Source organism: Natrix helvetica (assembly GCF_964273705.1).
Source record: "Natrix helvetica genome assembly, chromosome: 15".
In the NCBI taxonomy this organism is placed as follows: domain Eukaryota; kingdom Metazoa; phylum Chordata; class Lepidosauria; order Squamata; family Natricidae; genus Natrix; species Natrix helvetica.
The window spans coordinates 7,932,035-7,951,393 of record NC_138565.1 but is presented as its reverse complement, the minus strand read 5'-3'; the positions used below and the strand labels follow the sequence as shown (position 1 = coordinate 7,951,393).

General features: G+C 46.5%; 1 protein-coding gene across 9 annotated transcripts in view; it reads left to right on the top strand.

Moving 5' to 3' along the window:
• The window catches only part of SPTAN1 (spectrin alpha, non-erythrocytic 1), a gene marked incomplete at its 5' end in the record, with an annotated part of 98,667 nt that overhangs the window by 48,612 nt on the left and 30,696 nt on the right, over positions 1–19,359 (top strand). For 6 of the 9 annotated variants that reach the window (XM_081967600.1, XM_081967597.1, XM_081967593.1 and 3 more), the window contains 15 exons: positions 306–329; positions 3,422–3,457; positions 3,593–3,640; positions 4,799–4,890; positions 5,038–5,182; positions 7,069–7,250; positions 7,355–7,454; positions 9,342–9,539; positions 11,035–11,181; positions 12,139–12,242; positions 12,333–12,495; positions 14,022–14,036; positions 17,117–17,248; positions 18,796–18,933; positions 19,077–19,181. In XM_081967600.1, the coding sequence (XP_081823726.1) occupies positions 306–329; positions 3,422–3,457; positions 3,593–3,640; positions 4,799–4,890; positions 5,038–5,182; positions 7,069–7,250; positions 7,355–7,454; positions 9,342–9,539; positions 11,035–11,181; positions 12,139–12,242; positions 12,333–12,495; positions 14,022–14,036; positions 17,117–17,248; positions 18,796–18,933; positions 19,077–19,181 (1,629 nt within the window). The remainder of the gene's footprint in view (positions 1–305; positions 330–3,421; positions 3,458–3,592; positions 3,641–4,798; positions 4,891–5,037; positions 5,183–7,068; positions 7,251–7,354; positions 7,455–9,341; positions 9,540–11,034; positions 11,182–12,138; positions 12,243–12,332; positions 12,496–14,021; positions 14,037–17,116; positions 17,249–18,795; positions 18,934–19,076; positions 19,182–19,359) is intronic. The other 3 variants (XM_081967601.1, XM_081967599.1, XM_081967595.1) reach the window with 1 other exon arrangement.

The window sequence follows — 19,359 nt, the reverse complement described above, 5'->3', positions numbered from 1 at the left end:
CTAAGGAAAAAGGGCCAACTGATGAGAGCTATTGTAGCGGTATAGCTATTAGAATGGGGGCCCCTTTGCTTTTAGGAAATCCAAAGGATTGAATTACAACTGATTCTCCCCCTCCTCTCCAAATTTGCCCCTTTTACTGTTTTTTTTTGGGGGGGGTGGAAATGTCTTTTTTTTTACAAAAAAACAGCATGACTTATCTCATTTTTTTGAAATGCACGATGAACTTCTGATGTTCTGCGGAATGTAGATTCTTTCATCCAGAAATAATCGTTTGTGTCTTCTTCTTCTTCTTCTTTTATTTTTAGGAAGTCTATGGAATGATGCCACGGGTAAGTCTCTCTTCAAACATGAAAGGGGGGGAAATTGGGATCTGGAAAAAAAACAATTAAGGGGGAGAAAAAATGGAGATGGATCTGAAGGGTCCTTAACAACTCCCCATCTTCTCTGTATGCACCGTCTTAACATGTTCAAAATGCCCAAAAAAAAAAGCGTAACCTCACTTAGTTTATTTGAAAAAAAAAAAATCCCTGGGAGCCAGCCTCGGTTTAAATCCCTAAGGAGAAACGGGGATATATTTTTTTCCTGCATGAATCTACCGTATTTTTCGAAGTATTGAGACACAGAAAAGGTGTGTCACACCCCCAAAAGAGGGGGGAAATCTGGCTGCGTCTTATACACTGAATACAGCATTTTTGGCCTCCTGAAACCCCGCCCCCTTCACAAAAATGGACGTGCATAGCGTGTAGGAGGCTTCCAGAGTGCTCCTGAGGGCTGGGGAGGGCAGAAATGAGCGGAAAACTGGCCTTTTTTCCTCTTCCCCAGCCCCCAGGAGCACTCTACAAGCCTCCCAAAGTCTATGCATGCCCTGATTTTTGCAAAAAATGGGTCATTTTTTGCTCATTTTTGCCCCCAGGAGCACTTTACAGGCCTCTCACACTCTCTGCATGCTCCTAAAAAAATGAGGCGTGCAGACGGTGCAAGAACTTTTTTTTTTTTAATTTTAGGTTTAGATTAGATTTGTTAGATTTGTTAGCCGCTCCCTCTCCACGAAGGGACTCGGGGCGGCGTACAATAAATAAAAAACACACATTATGCAATAAAACATTACACGGAGGAGGTATAAAAAAATCACACACAATCATTACAATACATAGAAATGGTAAAATAGGTTAAAATTAAAATACCCCACTAGAAAAATTACAAATTTAAAAGATTGCCAGGAGGATTAAAATGGAACTATGGTAGAGCCAGGCCAACTAGTTGAAAAAGGTGGGTCTTGAGTTTTGAACGGAAGGAGCGGAGGTCAGTAGTAATCCTAATGTCGGGGGGGAGGTCATTCCAGAGGGCTGGGCCCATCACAGAGAAGGCCCTGCTCCTGGGCGCCGCCCTTTGGCACTGCTTAATGGACGGCACCTGGAGAAGTCCCTCTCTGTGAGAGCGAATTGGTCGTAGGGATGTGTGGGGCAGGATTTCCTCTTCAAAATCTTGGTGCATCTTATACCAATTGCGCCCCCTACTGGACCGGGATGCCCTACGCACGGTCACTCATGCGCTGGTGACGTCCCGCCTGGATTACTGCAACGCTCTCTACATGGGGCTGCCCTTGGGACGCGCCCAGAGACTGCAGTTAGTTCAGAACGCAGCCGCGCGGGCTGTGATGGGGAGTACGAGGTACTCCCACGTAACACCTCTCCTGCGCGAGCTGCACTGGCTACCTGTGGTTTTTCGGGTGCGTTTCAAGGTGCTGATTACCATCTTTAAAGCGCTCCATGGCACGGGACCTAGTTACTTGCGGGATCGCATCCTCCCACATACATCCCTGCGGCCAATTCGCTCACACAGAGAGGGACTTCTCCTGGTGCCGTCCACTAGGCAATGCCAACGGGCGACACCAAGGAGTAGGGCCTTCTCTGTGATGGGCCCAACCCTCTGGAATGACCTCCCCCCCGACATTAGAACCACTACTGACCTCCGCTCCTTCCGGCAAAAATTGAAGACTCACCTGTTCCGATTAGCAGGCCTGGCATAATTACAACTGTCCCTCCTGGCAAATGTATTAACTGGTTATTTTAGGGGTATTGTTTTTAACTTATTGTGTGTGTTTTAGGGGTTCAAAATCCTATATTTATATATATATTGCTTTGTACAGTTCTTTTAATTCCATTTTTAACCTCCTCCATTCCAACTGTACATATTCAATTTTTATTGTATTTTGATATATTTGGCATGGACTGTACACCGCCCCGAGTCCCTTTTTGGGAGAGGGGGCGGTCTAGAAGCATGAATAATAAATAAATAAATAAAATAAATACGCTGAAAAATACAGTATGTACTATGGATATTTGGATTATGGATTTCCTGCTCTCAGAGGGTCAGATTATGTCATTATCTCTTCAGCCCTTATTCTTAACACAGGGCTGCGTGTTGAGTCCCCTTACTCTTTATGTGCGTGGCTGCATTCCCTAGTAAACGCTAGTAATACTATTACTAAGTTTGCAGATGATACAACAGTGGTGGGACTTATCTCCGCGGGGGTGGGGGAGATGAGTCTGCCTGTCGAGATGAGGTGGACCGGCTGCTTTCGTGGTGTGGAGACCGTAACGTGGTCCTTAACCCCAATAAGACCGAGGAATTTATAGTCGACTGTAGAAGGAATAGATCAGGCATCCAGCCCTTGCTTAGCAATGGAGACTGAGTGGAGCAAGTGGCCAGTTTTAACTTTCTGGGTGTTGTCATAAAAAGAGGACTTGACCTGGGACAACTCACATTGCAGCCCTGGTCAAAAGGGCCCAGCAGAGATGATACGACCTGAGACTTCTCGGGAAACAACAACTGAATGGAAAACTCCTGGTGACCTTCTACCGCTGCACCGTAGAGAATATTTTAACTCACTGCCCCTGTGTCTGGTTTGCCAGTTGCACAGGGGCAGATAGGATGCACTCCAGAGGGTCAACGTCATTGCCCAGAGGATCATGGGTTGCCCCCTCCCCTCTTTGGAAGAGTTTTGTAGCTCCCGCTGCCTTAAGAAAGTTCAAAACATCCTTAAAGATCATTCTCATCGTGGGCACCCTTTTTTTTTTGAACTATTACCATCTAGCAGCCGGTACAGGACAATAAAAACCAGGACAGATAGGCTGAAAAACAGCTGCTTATCCCAGAGCAGTAACTATATTGAATTCTACGGTATAGTGCAATGTTAAGGCAATATCAAGGGGTTTTCCATACAGTTGTATAGAATGCGAAGGATGTGTGTTTGTGTTTTTATTTTTACAGTTATAATGTACACGGATGAATTTAATTTCATTGTAAACTACTAACTAGAAGTTGATAAAAAATTACTCAGGGAAAATGTGTGGCTTCTGTTAGCAAGCTCTGAAGTTCTTTCTCCCCCCCCCCCCTCCCCGATAATTCTTTCAAACAGGATGAAACAGATTCCAAGACCGCCTCTCCTTGGAAGGTAGGTTTCCTTTGAAAACAACGGGGCCTGGGACGGAAGGGAACAGAACGTGTCTTTAGTTACCGTTTTTGTGCAGTTAATGGGACTGGGTTTTTTTAAAGTAATTCTTGTTTTCAATTCCCGTTCTGTCTCCAGTCTGCAAGAATGATGGTACACACAGTAGCAACGTTTAACTCCATCAAGGTAAGGAATCCCCTCCATCCAGTGGTGGGATTCAAAAGGCTTTACTACCGGTTCTCTGGGCGTGGCAGGGGAAGGATACTGTAAAATCTCCATTCCCTCCCCCCACTCTAGTAAGACACCCCTAAAACCCCTTAGGATATGTATGTTCTGTGAAGATACAGCCTGTCGTGCCTTAAAACAGCTTCTACTGTACTGCTGTAAAATGGCTTCTACTGTACAGCTCAGTGGAATTGCCACGGTAACGGCTTCACAGTACTCCACAGGGGGGCTCCCTCTGGCAAGGGGGCAAAATCCAACATTAGAAATTAAGTTTGGTCCGGACATTTCCCCTCCCTATAAATAAATACCCAGGCAATGGGTTATCGGCTAGGGGGTGTCCAGCTGGGGAATTCTGGGAGTTGAAGTCCACAAGTCTTTAAAGTTCCCAAGTTTGGACTGTCAGGGTGGAAATTCAGCCCTGTTCCCCTCCTGGGGTAATTGTATTTAATTTAGCCGGCCTGGCCTAATTCCCAATTTTAGTCCCTCAAGCCTGCATTTTTAAGTTTTTTAGGGGTATGCTTTTTAGTTGCTTTTAATTCTTACTTTTCTGTACAGCTGTATCAGGTTTAATTCGTTTTTAAGGGGACAGGATATTTATCTTTTGTATTTGTTTTAATGAGACGCCTGTGCACCGCCCCGAGTCCCTTCGGGGAGAGGGGGCGGTCTATAAATCCTGGAAATAAATAAATAAATAAATGAGGGATGAACCGTGGTTTTTCCTCGAAGTATACTTCATAATTAAGAAAAATAAACCCGAGATATATTCTAAGAAACACACTTTACTGTAAAGAAAATGAAAACAAAACTTACTAGCTAATGATTTACATTTCGGCAGTGTTCCTGCCTACCTTCTTGGCGGGCGAACAAAAAAAAAATTGAAAAAAAATGTGGACATGCGTAGCTTAGCGATAAGAGTCAGATCAGTCTACCGTATGTCTTAAGAGTTTAAGCACAGCTGGCAAACAAAATAACGCAGTGACATGGACACCCATGGGCTAGTAGCTTAAGAAGACACTTAATTAAGAAGACACTTAATTAAGGCTTCCTTCCTTTAAAGGACATTGCTGCATGTCTTGCGCTGTTAATACCCTCTTTTATTTGTTTTCTTGCGTTCTCCAGGAGCTGAACGAGCGCTGGCGATCTCTACAACAGCTGGCTGAAGAGAGGAGCCAGCTGCTGGGAAGCGCTCACGAGGTCCAGCGGTTCCACAGGTGAGGTCCGGTTGAGTTTTGGGCGGATTGGATGAAAAGGATTTTTTTTTGCCTTCAACGTTCATGCGTGTAGGTTGGCTGTCCGGTCACCTGCCAAAGGGCTGGATAGCGTCAGAGCTCTTATTCCTATTTCTTGTGGCCTTCCAGAGATGCCGACGAGACCAAGGAATGGATTGAAGAAAAGAATCAGGCGCTCAACACCGACAATTACGGGCACGACCTTGCAAGCGTGCAGGCTCTCCAACGCAAGCATGAGGGCTTTGAGAGGGACCTGGCAGCTCTGGGGGACAAGGTGAGAGAGGGGAGTGGAAAGGAAGGGAACAGAAAAGGGAATGGAATAGAAAATGGAATGAATGGAATAAAAATGGAATGAAATAAAAAATGGAATGGAATAGAAAATGGAAAGAAAAATGGAATGAATGGAATAAAAAATGGAATGGAATAGAAAATGAAATGGAATAGAAAATGGAAAGAAAAATGGAATGAATTGAATAAAAAATGGAATGGAATAGAAAATGAAATGGAATGGAAAATGGAAATAAAAATGGAATGAATTGAATAGAAAATGGAATGGAATAGAAAATGGAATGGAATAGAAAATGGAATGGAATAGAAAATGGAAAGAAAAATGGAATGGAATAGAAAATGGAATGGAATAGAAAATGGAAAGAAAAATGGAATGAATTGAATAAAAAATGGAATGGAATAGAAAATGGAATGGAATAGAAAATGAAATGGAATGGAAAATGGAAAGAAAAATGGAATGAATTGAATAGAAAATGGAATGGAATAGAAAATGGAATGGAATAGAAAATGGAAAGAAAAATGGAATGGAATAGAAAATGGAATGGAATAGAAAATGGAAAGAAAAATGGAATGAATTGAATAAAAAATGGAATGGAATAGAAAATGGAATGGAATAGAAAATGAAATGGAATGGAAAATGGAAAGAAAAATGGAATGAATTGAATAGAAAATGGAATGGAATAGAAAATGGAATGGAATAGAAAATGGAAAGAAAAATGGAATGGAATAGAAAATGGAAAGAAAAATGGAATGAATTGAATAAAAAATGGAATGGAATAGAAAATGAAATGGAATGGAAAATGGAAAGAAAAATGGAATGAATTGAATAGAAAATGGAATGGAATAGAAAATGGAATGGAATAGAAAATGGAAAGAAAAATGGAATGGAATAGAAAATGGAATGGAATAGAAAATGGAAAGAAAAATGGAATGAATTGAATAAAAAATGGAATGGAATAGAAAATGGAATGGAATAGAAAATGAAATGGAATGGAAAATGGAAAGAAAAATGGAATGAATTGAATAGAAAATGGAATGGAATAGAAAATGGAATGGAATAGAAAATGGAAAGAAAAATGGAATGGAATAGAAAATGGAATGGAATAGAAAATGGAAAGAAAAATGGAATGGAATAGAAAATGGAATGGAATAGAAAATGGAAAGAAAAATGGAATGAATTGAATAAAAAATGGAATGGAATAGAAATGGAATGGAATGGAAAATGGAATGGAATGGAAAATGGAATGGAATATAAAATGGAATGAAAGGAATAAAACATGGAATGGAATAAATGAAATAGAATAAAAAATGGGATGGAATGGAATAAAAAATGGAATGGAATAGAAAATGGAATGGAATAAAAATGGGATGGAATGGAATAGAAAAAGGAATGGAATAAAAATAGAATAGAATAAGAAACAGAAATAGAAATAATAGAAATAGAGCTAGAAGGGACCTTGGAGGTCTTCTAGTCCAGCCCCCTGCTCAAGCAGGAGAACCTATTTCAAATTGTGACTATCCGGTCTCTTCTTTAAAAACTCAGTGATGGAGCCCCCACAGCTTCTGAAGGAAAGCTGTTCCACTGGTTAGTTGTCCTCACTGTTAAGAAGTTCATTCCAGGTGGTTTCTCTCTTTGGTTAGTTTCCATCCATTGTTTCTTGCCTTCTGGTGCTTTATAGAATAAGTTGACCCTTCTTTGTGGCAGCCCCTCAAATAATGGAATGCTGCTCTAATGTCACCCCTAGTTCTTCTTTTCTTTAGACTAGCCAACCCCCCCCCCCAAAAGTAGAAAAAATAATCTCTTTTTTTTTAGGGCCATAAAATATTCCATCCTCCCTGATCTCCTCCTCCTCCTGTCTCTCTCTGCTTCAGGTCAACTCTCTGGGAGAAACGGCGGAGCGGCTCATCCAGTCCCACCCCGAATCATCGGAAGATCTCCAGGAAAAATGCACAGAGCTCAACCAGGCTTGGAACAGCCTTGGGAAACGGGCCAACCAGCGCAAAGAGAAGCTGGGCGAGTCCCACGACCTGCAGCGCTTCCTCAGCGACTTCAGGTGGGGCTCAGGGTTTGGGGGGGGGCAAAGGCTCAGGATCACCCCCCCCCCCCCCGAGATCTGCCTGTGTAACCGGGTCGCTCTCTTACCTCCTGTCTTCCCAGGGACCTCATGTCTTGGATCAACGGGATCCGAGGCCTCGTGTCCTCCGACGAGCTGGCTAAGGACGTGACGGGAGCAGAAGCCTTATTGGAGAGGCACCAGGTACGTGAAGGTCCCCTGCAGGGTGAAGACCAGGGGTGGGCTTCAGGAATTTTTAGCAAGGGTACTCTGCCCGGTTGCTGGGTGGGCGTGGCCTAGTCCGCCTCCTGCACCATGGTGGGAGGGGGACCATTTTTGCCCTCTCCGGGCTCCCAAGGCTTTCCTTGAACCTTCGGGAGGGAGAAAACAGCCTCCTCTAGGCTCTGGAGGCCAGAAATGGGCCCATTTCCGCCCCTCCCAAATTTCGGCTACGTCCGTTTTTCGCCCTCCCTGAGACTCCGTGCGCACCTTGCACTTACCTACATTCAAAATGGGCCACATGGGAACTTCTGGGAAGGGCGGGGCGGGCGGGACCACTTATGGGCATCCAAAATGGGCCGCTTGTGGACTCCTGGGAAGGGGGAGGGGGGGCATTTCCGGCCCTCCCGAACTTCCGCTACACCCGTTTTTTGCCCTCCCCGAGCCTCCGCGCCCACCCTTCACTTAGCTGCATCCGAAACGGGCCGCTTGAGGACTCCTGGGAAGGGTGGGGCAGGGTGGGCGGGGCCAGCCAAGAGTGGGATTTGAGGGTTCTCTGAATCTTAGCTAGCGGTTCTCCCGAACCCCCAGCAGCCTACCTCTGTCGAAGGCCAGAGGCGGTATTCAGCTATTTCGGACTTGAACCGGTAGCAGAAATTGTGGCTACCCGCCCCGGCTCTGTGGTATCCCATTTAAGCACTTTTTAAAAGCCAAAGTGCATGCGCGGAAGGGCACATTTGCGAACCAGTAGGGAAGGTGAGTGGATACCACCGCTGGTGAAGACCCCAGACCCACTTTTAAACCTGTGCTGGGATAGCCGAGGCCCCTTTTCTGCCGCTTCTTGGATGACCCTCTGACCAGTCTCCTGTTTTTCTTCACTGCCCAGTCCTAGGAGATTGGCCTGAAACTAGCCCATTGCTGATGGGGGACGAATTTGGTCAAGATTTTGGCCATTCTTTTTTATTATTATTATTATTATTAAAGGTTTTAACAAATTTTACAAATATTCCCCCTTCCCCTTCCCGAGTCCCTTCGGGGAGAGGGGGCGGTCTATAAATCAAATAAAACTTAAACTTAAACCCTTCCCACCCTCCAACCCTCCCTCCCCCCAACCTCCCAGAGCAAAATACAGGGTATAAACATTTAACAATCATACGCTAACATAAGCGAACTGATTTTAACATCCTACCTCCTCTTGTGCTTTAATTCCCCTTTTGTTAAACTAACTTTAGGTAAATTGTAACATTCCTTGTGCCTTCACTTATAAGCTAATTGAAATTTTTTTTAGCCCGATATTTATTTTGAATATAGTCAATCCATCTTCTCCATTCCAACTTATATTTCTCATCGGAATGGTCCTTCAAATATGCTATGATTTTGGCCATCTCTGCTAGATTTACTACTTCTAGCGTCCATTCTTGAATAGTAGGCAATTCTTCCCTCTTCCAGAACTGCGCCACCAACAATCTTGCTGCCGTCGTTAAGTTCAAAATCAAATTAGTCTCTATAACTGTACAGTCTGTAATTATACCTAACAAAAACAACTGGGGGGGTGGGGGTGAACTTTATCCTTTTTTTAAAGTATATTTTGAATAACCCACCATATATTTTTATCCAAAATGCTTTGACTAAGATTTTGGCCATTATTAAGAGGTCTTTGGGAGTTAGCATCAAAAAAACGTGCATTGCAATTCCCTAAATATTGTGGTTTCTATGGCTGCATATTTCCCTAGAAAGCCCAGGATTTCTCCTCCCCCCCCCCCCAAGTCCTCAGCGTCCCACCCCTACGTCCGAGCTCCTGCCTGCCCACCCCTGACCTCCCTGTGAAGATCTTGCCCGTCCGAGCCCATGCGTCTCCCTTCTCCCTTGCAGGAACACCGCACCGAAATCGACGCCAGGACTGGCACCTTCCAGGCGTTTGAGCAGTTCGGACAGCAGCTCCTGGCCCGTGGCCACTACGCCAGCCCCGAGATCAAGGAGAAGCTGGACATCCTCGACCAGGAACGGGCGGACTTGGAAAAAGCCTGGGTCCAACGCCGAATGATGTTGGACCAGTGTCTGGAATTGCAGGTACGCCCACGTGGTGAAAATACCCAACCCCTTCCCCCTTTGGTGCCCAGATGTTGCCTCTGCCCTTTCCCAGAGGTGCTTTTCAAATGGCAACTGGATTGTTTTTTTAAATTCTTGTTTCACTTCTCATCCACAAAGCTACTCATGTGTGTTCTCTCTCTCTTCCCCACTCCCCCCTCTCTCTCAACAAGCAATTGAAAATGACAGTAGGGTAAAATACAATAGTGATAGAGTAAAATACAATAATTCAATACATAAATATGTAAAACAGAATAAAATGACATAAAGTTATCGTCAGGTTTCCAAATAGCATCCAAAATTAAATCAGAGTCCGAGGCAAAGTATTACCCAAAGTTCCAATTTATGAAGAGAGCCATGTTGGCACATCTGGGAAAAAACAAATCTGAAAGCTTCCCGGTTTTCCCCACCCAGTTGAAAGTTCAAGATCTTTCCCTCACACCCACAAGTCCATCCCAAGGTCCAATCTCCCACTGCCATGCTGGCAGGTCCACCCATCCAGCTCCAGACAGGTGCAGAGGTGCAGGGACAAAGGATGACCTTGGCTTTCTAGAAAGAATTTTGTTATGGCTACATAGCATCTAACTCCATACAATCCCCCCTCCCGTTTTCCCAGACTAGAAAATGCATACTAGAATAATAGAAAGTGGGGCAGGACAAAGACCCAAAAGAAAAGATGGCACACAGTGCCTCTCTAAGCGGTTTACAGAGTCAGCCTCTTGCCCCCAACAATCTGGATCCTCATTTTACCCATCTGGGAAGGACAGGAGGCTGAGTCAACCTTGAGCCTGATGGGATTCGAACTGCCAAATTGCAAGCAGTTGGCAGTCAGCAGAAGTAGCCTGCAGTACTGCACTCTAACCACTGTGCCACCAAGGCTCATATACTTGGTGGTAAATCAGCCCTCCTGTTGACTGATGAGGAGCCCATCCCCAGACGTTGATGTCCCTCACAGGCCCCAGACTTAGGATCCAGTTCTGAACTGTTTTCCCCACCCAGTTGAAAGTTCAAGGTCTTGCCCCCACACCCACAAGTCCATCCCATGGTCCAATCGTCCACTGCCATGCTGGCAGTTCCACCCATCCAGTTCCAGTCAGGTGCAGAGGCAAAGGATGACCTTGGCTTTCTAGAAAGAATTTTGTTATGGCTACATATCATCTAACTCCGTACAATCCCCCCCTCCCGTTTTCCCACTATAGAAAAGGCGTAGTAGAATAATAGAAAGCGTAGCAGGCCAAAGATCCAAAAGAAAAGATGGCTGCAGACCTGACAGTTATATTTCTGTATCTCCTCTGCACTCTCCCCCAATCAGGCCCACCTATCCCGATCTCCGTAGACATTTAACTCCCACCCTGCTTGTGGCATGTGAGGAGACGATTGGCCACCACACGGGATTGACACGCCACCTGGGGCTACGCATTGGGTACGCGTCACTCAACATTTCACCGACATATATTTGTTTGTCCCTTCGCTTTAGCTCTTCCACAGGGACTGTGAGCAGGCAGAGAACTGGATGGCTGCCCGGGAGGCCTTCTTGAATACTGAAGATAAGGGGGACTCCCTGGACAGCGTGGAGGCCCTGATCAAGAAGCACGAAGACTTCGACAAGGCCATCAATGTCCAGGTGGGATTGCTTTCGGAGCCGTAACCAACACAGAAATTGATTACCAGCAGTTTTGCCAGGGTTTTCAATGGTTTTGATTAGTTTATCAAAATATAAGACACAGAAATGCAAAAGGAAAATGAAGATAATGGGAAAATAAAGGAGGAAGAGGAGTGTGTGTGTGTGTGTGTAGTGTAGTGTCACAACCCCTGGTATGGCCAAATATGGGAGGGAGCATACTGCTTCCCTTTTTCTGTCTATCGGCTCACCCTAGGAGCCATCCAGGCAGAAAGCCTTTTTTTTATGTTGCCCTGTTACATTTGTCCTGATAATTTGGGCATACCAAGGGTTGTGACACAATAAATACCTATTTCCCTGGCTTAGCTGGTAAAGGAGGAGAGCTTGTGGCTTAGTGGCTAAGACAACTGCCTAATATGCAATACAGCTCAGGTTCAATTCCCAGTAAGGGTATGGCTAGCTGATGAGAGCTAAATAGCTTGAAATAGATCTATACTAGTCTTCCTTTATTTATTTATCAAATGCAACATACATATATATATATAGATCTATTACACAAATGTAACAAAGGTAACATTAAAAATATGGTTTTCTGCCTGGATGGTCTCCTGGAGTGAGCCAAAGGACAGAAAGGGGAAGCAGTGTGTTTCCTCCCATATTTGGGCATACCAGGGGTTGTGACACACACATGTGTGTGTGTGTGTGTGCATGTATGTGTGTGTGTGTTGCATTTGTGCTGATAAAATAAATAAATGCAACATGTAACAAGACAACATTTTAAAAAAAGGCTTTCTGCCTGGATGGCTCCTAGGGTGAGCCGATAGACAGAAAAGACACACAAGGGATTTGCGCGCAGTCTTTTTTTCCCACTGCTCAAACTTTGCTCCAGCTTCGTTGCGAAGGCACTGTGACCCACTCTCCCGACATTCTTCCAACGTGTCCTTTTAATTTTTGTTTTAGGAGGAGAAGATCGCCGCCCTCCAGTCCTTCGCCGACCAGCTGATTGCCGCCGATCATTACGCCAAAGGGGTCATTGCCACCAGGCGCCACGAGGTGCTGGACAGGTGAGAGTGGCTGCTGGGCCTGGGCCGTTACCTTGGTTTGTTGCATGCAAGTCCCCCCTGATGCAAACGAGGGTGCTTCGGTTTTTGTAGGTGGCGTCGGCTGAAAGCTCAAATGATCGAAAAGCGTTCGAAACTCGGAGAATCCCAAACCCTGCAGCAGTTCAGCCGAGACGTGGACGAAATCGAGGCCTGGATCAGCGAGAAGCTCCAGACGGCCAGCGACGAATCCTACAAAGATCCCACCAATATTCAGGTGAGCCCTGATTGGGACCCCAAAGGCAGGTGCGTTGCGGCTGGCCAGGAAAGATCCTCAAACCCTGACTTACGGGTAAACGGGAGCAGTACGGTATAGTCCTCAACTTACAGCAGTTCATTTAGCACTGGAAGAAGTGACTTATGACCATTTTTCACAATTAACGACCGTTGCAGCATCCCCTTGGATGGTCACGTGCTGACAATGCTGGCCACTGACTCAGGTTTATGACGGTCATCAGCGCCACCCTCTAATCCCCTTTTGCAATCGTCTGACACAAGCCAGACTCACTTAAGAGCTGTGATGCTAATTTGGCACCTGCGGCGATTCACTCAACAACAGTGGTGAGAAAGGTCGTGACATGGGGGCGAAACTCGCTGAGCAAATGCCTCACTTAACGGCAGATGTTTTAAGCTCGATTGCAGTCGAGGACATGCCTGTGCGAACAGGTAGCAGTCCTTAAGACAGGTCGCCAGTCTCGGTTTTTTTTCAGCACTGTTGTGACTTTGAACGGTCACTAAACGAATAGTTGTAAATCGAGGACTACCTGTATCTGGAATTAACCTGATAAATTTAAGAACAGCAAAACTTTCCCTTATTTTGTAAGTCCTGAAATGTTGGGGACTTCGGGAATCCTGAACTGGATTCTGTTAAACATTACCGTATTTTTCGGACTATAAGACGCACCGGAGTATAAGATGCATCAAGAGTTTGAAGAGGTAGATTAAAAAAAAGAAGTTTTTGTTGGAAAACGGGGCATGCAGACTTTGAGAGGCCTGCAAAGTGCTCCTGGGGGCTGAGGGGGCAAAAAATCCACCTTCTCCCCCCTTCCCGGAAGCCCTCCGGATGCCAGAAAAGGCCCATTTTTCTGACCCCCAGTAGGTCCATTTTTCGCCCTCCCAAGGTTCCAAAAACTCCCCAACCGGCAAACTGAAAGTCTGCTCCTGAACTTCCGATTTGTGCGTTGGATGGTTTTTCCCTCAGGAGGCTTCAGGGAAGCCTCCGGAGGGTGAAAAACGGCCGAAAATCAAGGCCGAAAACATTGCACGCTGGAGCTATCAGGGCGATATCTCGTGTGACCTCAGAAATGGCTCCATGTGTCACCTCTGGCACTCATGCCATAGGTTCGATATCACGGCTCTCAGGATGCAAATGACCAGCTGTCTGCAAGGAGCATAAATCCTTCCGTTCCCCACCATCCAGTCAGAGCTGAAGAAGCTTCTCACATGAGAAGCGAAACCTCTTCTACAAAAAAATACAACAACAACCAGGAAAGTCCAGTTGCCTCTTGAAAAAAGCACTTTTTGGGACAACGACGACCCGATAGATGACGGAGAATCTCCCTAGATATTTGCCTTTTTTTTTTTTTTGCCAATCCTCCTACACACGCACCTCTACGCTCAGAAAATAAACCTGTTTTTTTTTTTACGCAAGACTCAAAATTTAAAATTGCCCTTCCTGGATCAGCGGAGACGGCACTGATCTCTTCTTCTCTCTCTTCCCCCCGTCTGTTTTTTTGTTTATAGCTTTCCAAACTCCTGGTAAGTCAAAAGATTTGACTTTGATTTGGCTTCATTTGTGTTGAAGTCTTAACGTTTCATCCACTCATCCTGCTCGTTCATTCTTCCGTTGTCGTCATTGTTTTTAACCACTCACTCGGTGATTGCTTTTTTTTTTCTTTTCTTTTTGGTCGTCGTTTTCGTTGTTTCCCCCGCCGTGAAGTGGACTTGTCTTTCTTTTATTTTGTTTTGGTTCTTGTTAAGTGCCTCTTCCCCATTAACCTGTTCACTTCACAGCATGAACTGCTTTGAGTTTGTCGGTGATCTGCCTGCATCACCTTATATATAAATATATTTATATCTATATATATATTCCACCCAAGAAGGAAGGAAGTTGAATCTTCTCTTGTCTCTGTCTTTCAAAGTCTTCTGTCTGGGCTGTTCTCAGTCCTGCTTCCCCCCCACTCCCCACCTTAAATATGTCAAATTGAACTCCTGTTATCAGGGTGGATAAAAAGAACGGATTTTTAAAATTTTAAATGGGATTTTTTAAAATATTTAAATCGATCTTTTTTATTTTTATCAAATTTATTTTGATAAAATGCTTTTTTGGAGTTACAATCTACCTAAAGATAGTTTCCTATTTAAGATACATTCATAATTTAGTTTACTCGGCATGAAACGGAGCTTAGTTACGTAGCCCGAGGCTGCAGATTCTGCAATATTGAGACTGTCGGTGAGTCAACAGCGGGTCAGAGGAGGAATCACTGCGGGACAGAGAGTGGCTCTTTAAAAACTATGATTTAAATTGAGTTTTGATGTAAATCAAGCCTTTTTACTAGTGATTTAGATCGTGGTTTAAATGGAGTTGATTGAAATCAAGCCTTTTTACTAGTGATTTAAATCGTGGTTTAAATGGAGTTGATTGAAATCAAGCCTTTTTACTAGTGATTTAAATCGTGGTTTAAATGGAGTTGATTGAAATCGAGCCTTTTTACTAGCGATTTAAATCGTGGTTTAAATGGAGTTGATTGAAATCGAGCCTTTTTACTAGCGATTTAAATCGTGGTTTAAATGGAGTTGATTGAAATCGAGCCTTTTTACTAGCGATTTAAATCGTGGTTTAAATGGAGTTGATTGAAATCAAGCCTTTTTACTAGCGATTTAGATCGTGGTTTAAATGGAGTTGATTGAAATCAAGCCTTTTTACTAGTGATTTAAATTGTGATTTAAACGGAGTTGATTTAAATCGAATCCACCCTGCCTGTTATGCTCCCCAACTGGTTGGCCATCAGCCTTCGGAAGGGGAGAAGGCTGAAGAAGCTGCACCCAGCCCATTCCTCTTGTCTCCCTAGATGGGGTCTCCCTTCCCTTGGCAAACACGGCTAGAAGTGGTGCATTATGGTCGAGAGAAAGCCACCAATAGACACACTGGGGAGGGGGGGAGAGGTCAACAAGGAATGGGGTCTCTTCAGGGTTGCTGGCCCTGCCCATCCGCCCTGGCGCTATCCCATCCTATATAGTTGCCATATTTTTTATGCCGTGTGCATATTTGGTTCCCGTTGTCTCATGTGACGGCCACCTCTGGGTCCCTTCCTTGACAATCTGCAGCGAGGTCTAAAAAATCACATCCCTCCTGGTCTTGTTCAGTGAGGAGGAAGCTAACATCTGGCGTGATGTCTGCACTCAACTCTTCCTTTGACCTAACAGCTGGGTTCACCCAATGCTCTAAACCCAATGGTACACAACCATTGCGAATGGCGGTCTGCCTTGGGGGTATTTGTGAAAGGAACGAGGACGCAGGGGAGATAGGCTGGCTCAGCTCTACTCACGCCAAGGACAAGAGCATCCTTTGGCACGCGGTTTCGTGCTCCCGTCTCCTCAACGAACGCTTTTACAAAGGGACGGAAGGTCTTGAAACCGCGTGAGATCGTTTCCCCCCCCCCCCAAGCCTTTTGTCCCTTTGCAAAAGCTTTTGGTGTGAAGAGGAGCCGCCTTTGGGGTGGGGTGGGGCGGTCTCGTGATGCTCCTTCAGACTCACTGAGGCTGCCCAGCGCCCCAAAAGCGGGTCGGATGTCCTGCACAGGCAGCCTCAGAGAGTCGGCCAAGCTGAGCATGGCGCGCTCGTCCCACTCTTCACCGCTTCGCTTTTTGGAGCATGGGGGAGTAGGTGACTCGGCTGGAGAGGGGTGTGTGTTTGTGAGATGGGAACTGGGTTGTGCAAATGGGAGGCCAGCCTGCGCACGTACGCAGCTCCACTCATGCGAGAGAGAAGCCATTGGGACACTGCTCGGGCCAGTGGAGCTGAACGTGCGCACTGACCCATTTCTTGCGTGGCCCGCTTCCGAATTGGCCACAGCCCAGGTGACTTCAAGTAAGAGACCAAATTAAGGGGCGGGGGGAGCAGTGGCCTTTATTTTGTGTGTGTGAGCCCAGCTCATGACTCTGTTTTTTTTTTTTGTGTGTGTGTGTGTGTGTGTGTGTCCTTTTCTCTCTCTGTCTCTCTTTTTCCTTCCTTCCCCTCTTCTGTGTGGCCGGGGTCCGGAAAGGGTTAAGGGGAACTGCCCAGAAAAACTAAGGGGGAAGGAGGAGGGAGGGGGCTTTGTCTTTTGATGATTAAGCAGCAGATGAGATTGCGGGGAGGGGGCAGCCTGTGAGACAGCAGCTTCCAGCAAGTGTGATTTATTAGCATAAAACGGCTCTGTCACTTCCTGCCAGTTTGATTCTATGCCCTGTTGTGGTACCCATTTTGCCCTGTGCAGCTCAGTTTTCATGGCCAACCCCCCCCCCCCGTTTTTATTCACGCATGAAACGGAACCCTCCTGACGGGTGACACTATAATCCCATCACCCTTGGGATATCGTGAGTTCCAGAGTCCCCGTGCCTCAGCCCCTGGCGACCCCCAAGAGGTCCAGCAACCCCTTGCAAATGAATCCCCCCCCCTCCTCTGTTCCTGAATAGGCAGAAGACCCTGTTGACGCTTCCTCCTTCAGGGAGATAAACGGGGATTTAATTTCGGAGTGGCAGCCCTGGAATTAGTTTAAATAAACTTGGTCCTCTTAAAAACCCATCATGAGCCTTTCTCCAGTTGCTTTAACAGTTTGCTGTTCTGCTACCTTCAGAGTAAGCATCAGAAGCACCAGGCCTTCGAAGCCGAGCTGCACGCCAACGCGGACCGAATCCGCGGCGTCATTGACGTTGGGAATTCCCTCATCGACCGCGGTGCCTGTGCTGGCAGCGAAGAGGCGGTGAAGGTAAGCGTTGCCCTCCACGCTTTGCCCACCGGGAGTAAAAATTGCATGCAAATAGGAATTCCTGTTTAACGGAGTGATAAGAGTGAGATTAGGAGAGCCTCTTTCAATAAAAGGTGGTTTTTCTACTTAAGGCAAGGATTGGCCACCTGCGGCTTGGGAGCCACATGTGGCTCTTTCATCCCTCTGCTGCGGCTCCCTGTCTCCAGTCGGCTCCACAGTTGATATGGGGTTTTGGTTAGGACAAGTAGAGGAGAAAGGATGCCACGCTAGGATAAGACTCTATGGTGGGGGGAACCGGACTTCTGGTCTGCAGAGGAAAAAGGACGCCATGCTAGGAGGAGACTCTATGGTAGGGGGAACTGAATTTCCGGTCAGCAGAGAAAAATAGGGTGCCATGCTAGGAGGAGACTCTATGGTGGGGGAACCGGACTTCCGGTCTGCAGAAGAAAAAGGATGCCACGCTAGGATAAGACTCTATGGTGGTGGTGGTGGTGGTGGGGGAAACCAGACTTCCGGTCTGCAGAGGAAAAAGGATGCCACGCTAGGATAAGACTCTATGGTGGTGGTGGTGGGGAACCAGACTTCCGGTCTGCAGAGGAAAAAGGATGCCACGCTAGGATAAGACTCTATGGTGGTGGTGGTGGTGGGGGAGAACCAGACTTCCGGTCTGCAGAGGAAAAAGGATGCCATGCTAGGAGGAGACTCTATGGTAGGGGAACTGGATTTCCAGTCAGCAGAGGAAAAAAGGGTGCCATGCTAGGAGGAGACTCTATGGTGGGGGCACCAGACTTCCGGTCGGCTCCAGAATTGAATGGGGGGGGGGATGTTCCATTTAGGATCTTTGCTGCTCTTTGAGTGTTTAAGGTTGTGGACCCCTGACTTAAGGTCTGAGGTTTCCTACAGGGGACAGTTGACCCAACCGGCTCTCTCAACCTCTCAGTGCTTCTATGCTAACCACACAGAGGAAAAGGACAATTTGGTTGGTCAGAAAATGGCTTTCTCTAGAATGGGACGTAGGGGCTCAGTGGCTAAGACGCTGAGCTGGTCGATCAGAAAGGTTGGCGGTTCGAACCCCTAGCGCCGCGTAACGGAGTGAGCTCCCGGGACTTGTCCCAGCTCCTGCCAACCGAGCAGTTCGAAAGCACATAAAGAATGCAAGTAGAAAAATAGGAACCACCTTTGGTGGGAAGATAACAGCGTTCCATGTGCTTTGGGCGTTGAGTCAAGCCGGCCACATGATCACGGAGGGGACAGCGCTGGCTCTTCGGCTTTGAAACGGAGATGAGCACCGCCCCCTAGAGTCAGGAACGGCTAGCAATGGGATCCTTTGCCTTTACCTAGAATGGGAAGGCCAGCAGAGAATTCGCATTGCCAGGAAAGTCACTGTCCAGTTTTCTTCCGCCAGCTGATAAATTCCCTTTTCTCCCCTGTGGATAAGCTCAATTTCCTGGAGCAGATTCCAGGGAGCCTGAAGGGAGAAGCTCCTCTGCCCAGGCTCCCTTCTCCCACCCTTACCTCGGTTTTCCTTTCCTTTCTTCCATTGGCAGGTTCGCCTGGCGGCCTTGGCTGACCAGTGGGAGTTCCTGGTGCAGAAATCGGCCGAGAAAAGCCAGAAGCTGAAGGAAGCCAACCGGCAGCAGAATTTCAACACTGGAATAAAGGATTTTGATTTCTGGCTTTCCGAGGTAGCTCCCTTCCCTTTTCGTCCCCTTTCGGGGGGTCTCTGGCGAGTCGAGGCCTTGGGCACCTTTGAATATTGGAAAAACCCCAGTTGTCCTGGAGAAATATGGCGGCCCTCCTTCAGTTGGCATGTCGGGCTTCTTTGCAGGTGGAAGCTCTCCTGGCATCTGAAGATTACGGGAAAGATTTGGCATCGGTGAATAATCTCCTGAAGAAGCACCAGCTGCTGGAAGCGGACATCTCTGCCCATGAGGTGGGAATCCCCAGACAGGTTCTTACGCTAACATGGTGCCTGCTTGATTAACCACCGATTAACCGCAGACTAACGTGGGTCGCGGCGGCTCAGTGGCCGGGACGCTGAGCTTGTCGATCAGAAAGGTCGGCGTTTCGAATCCCTAGCGGCGCGTAACGAAGTGAGCTCCCGTGACTTG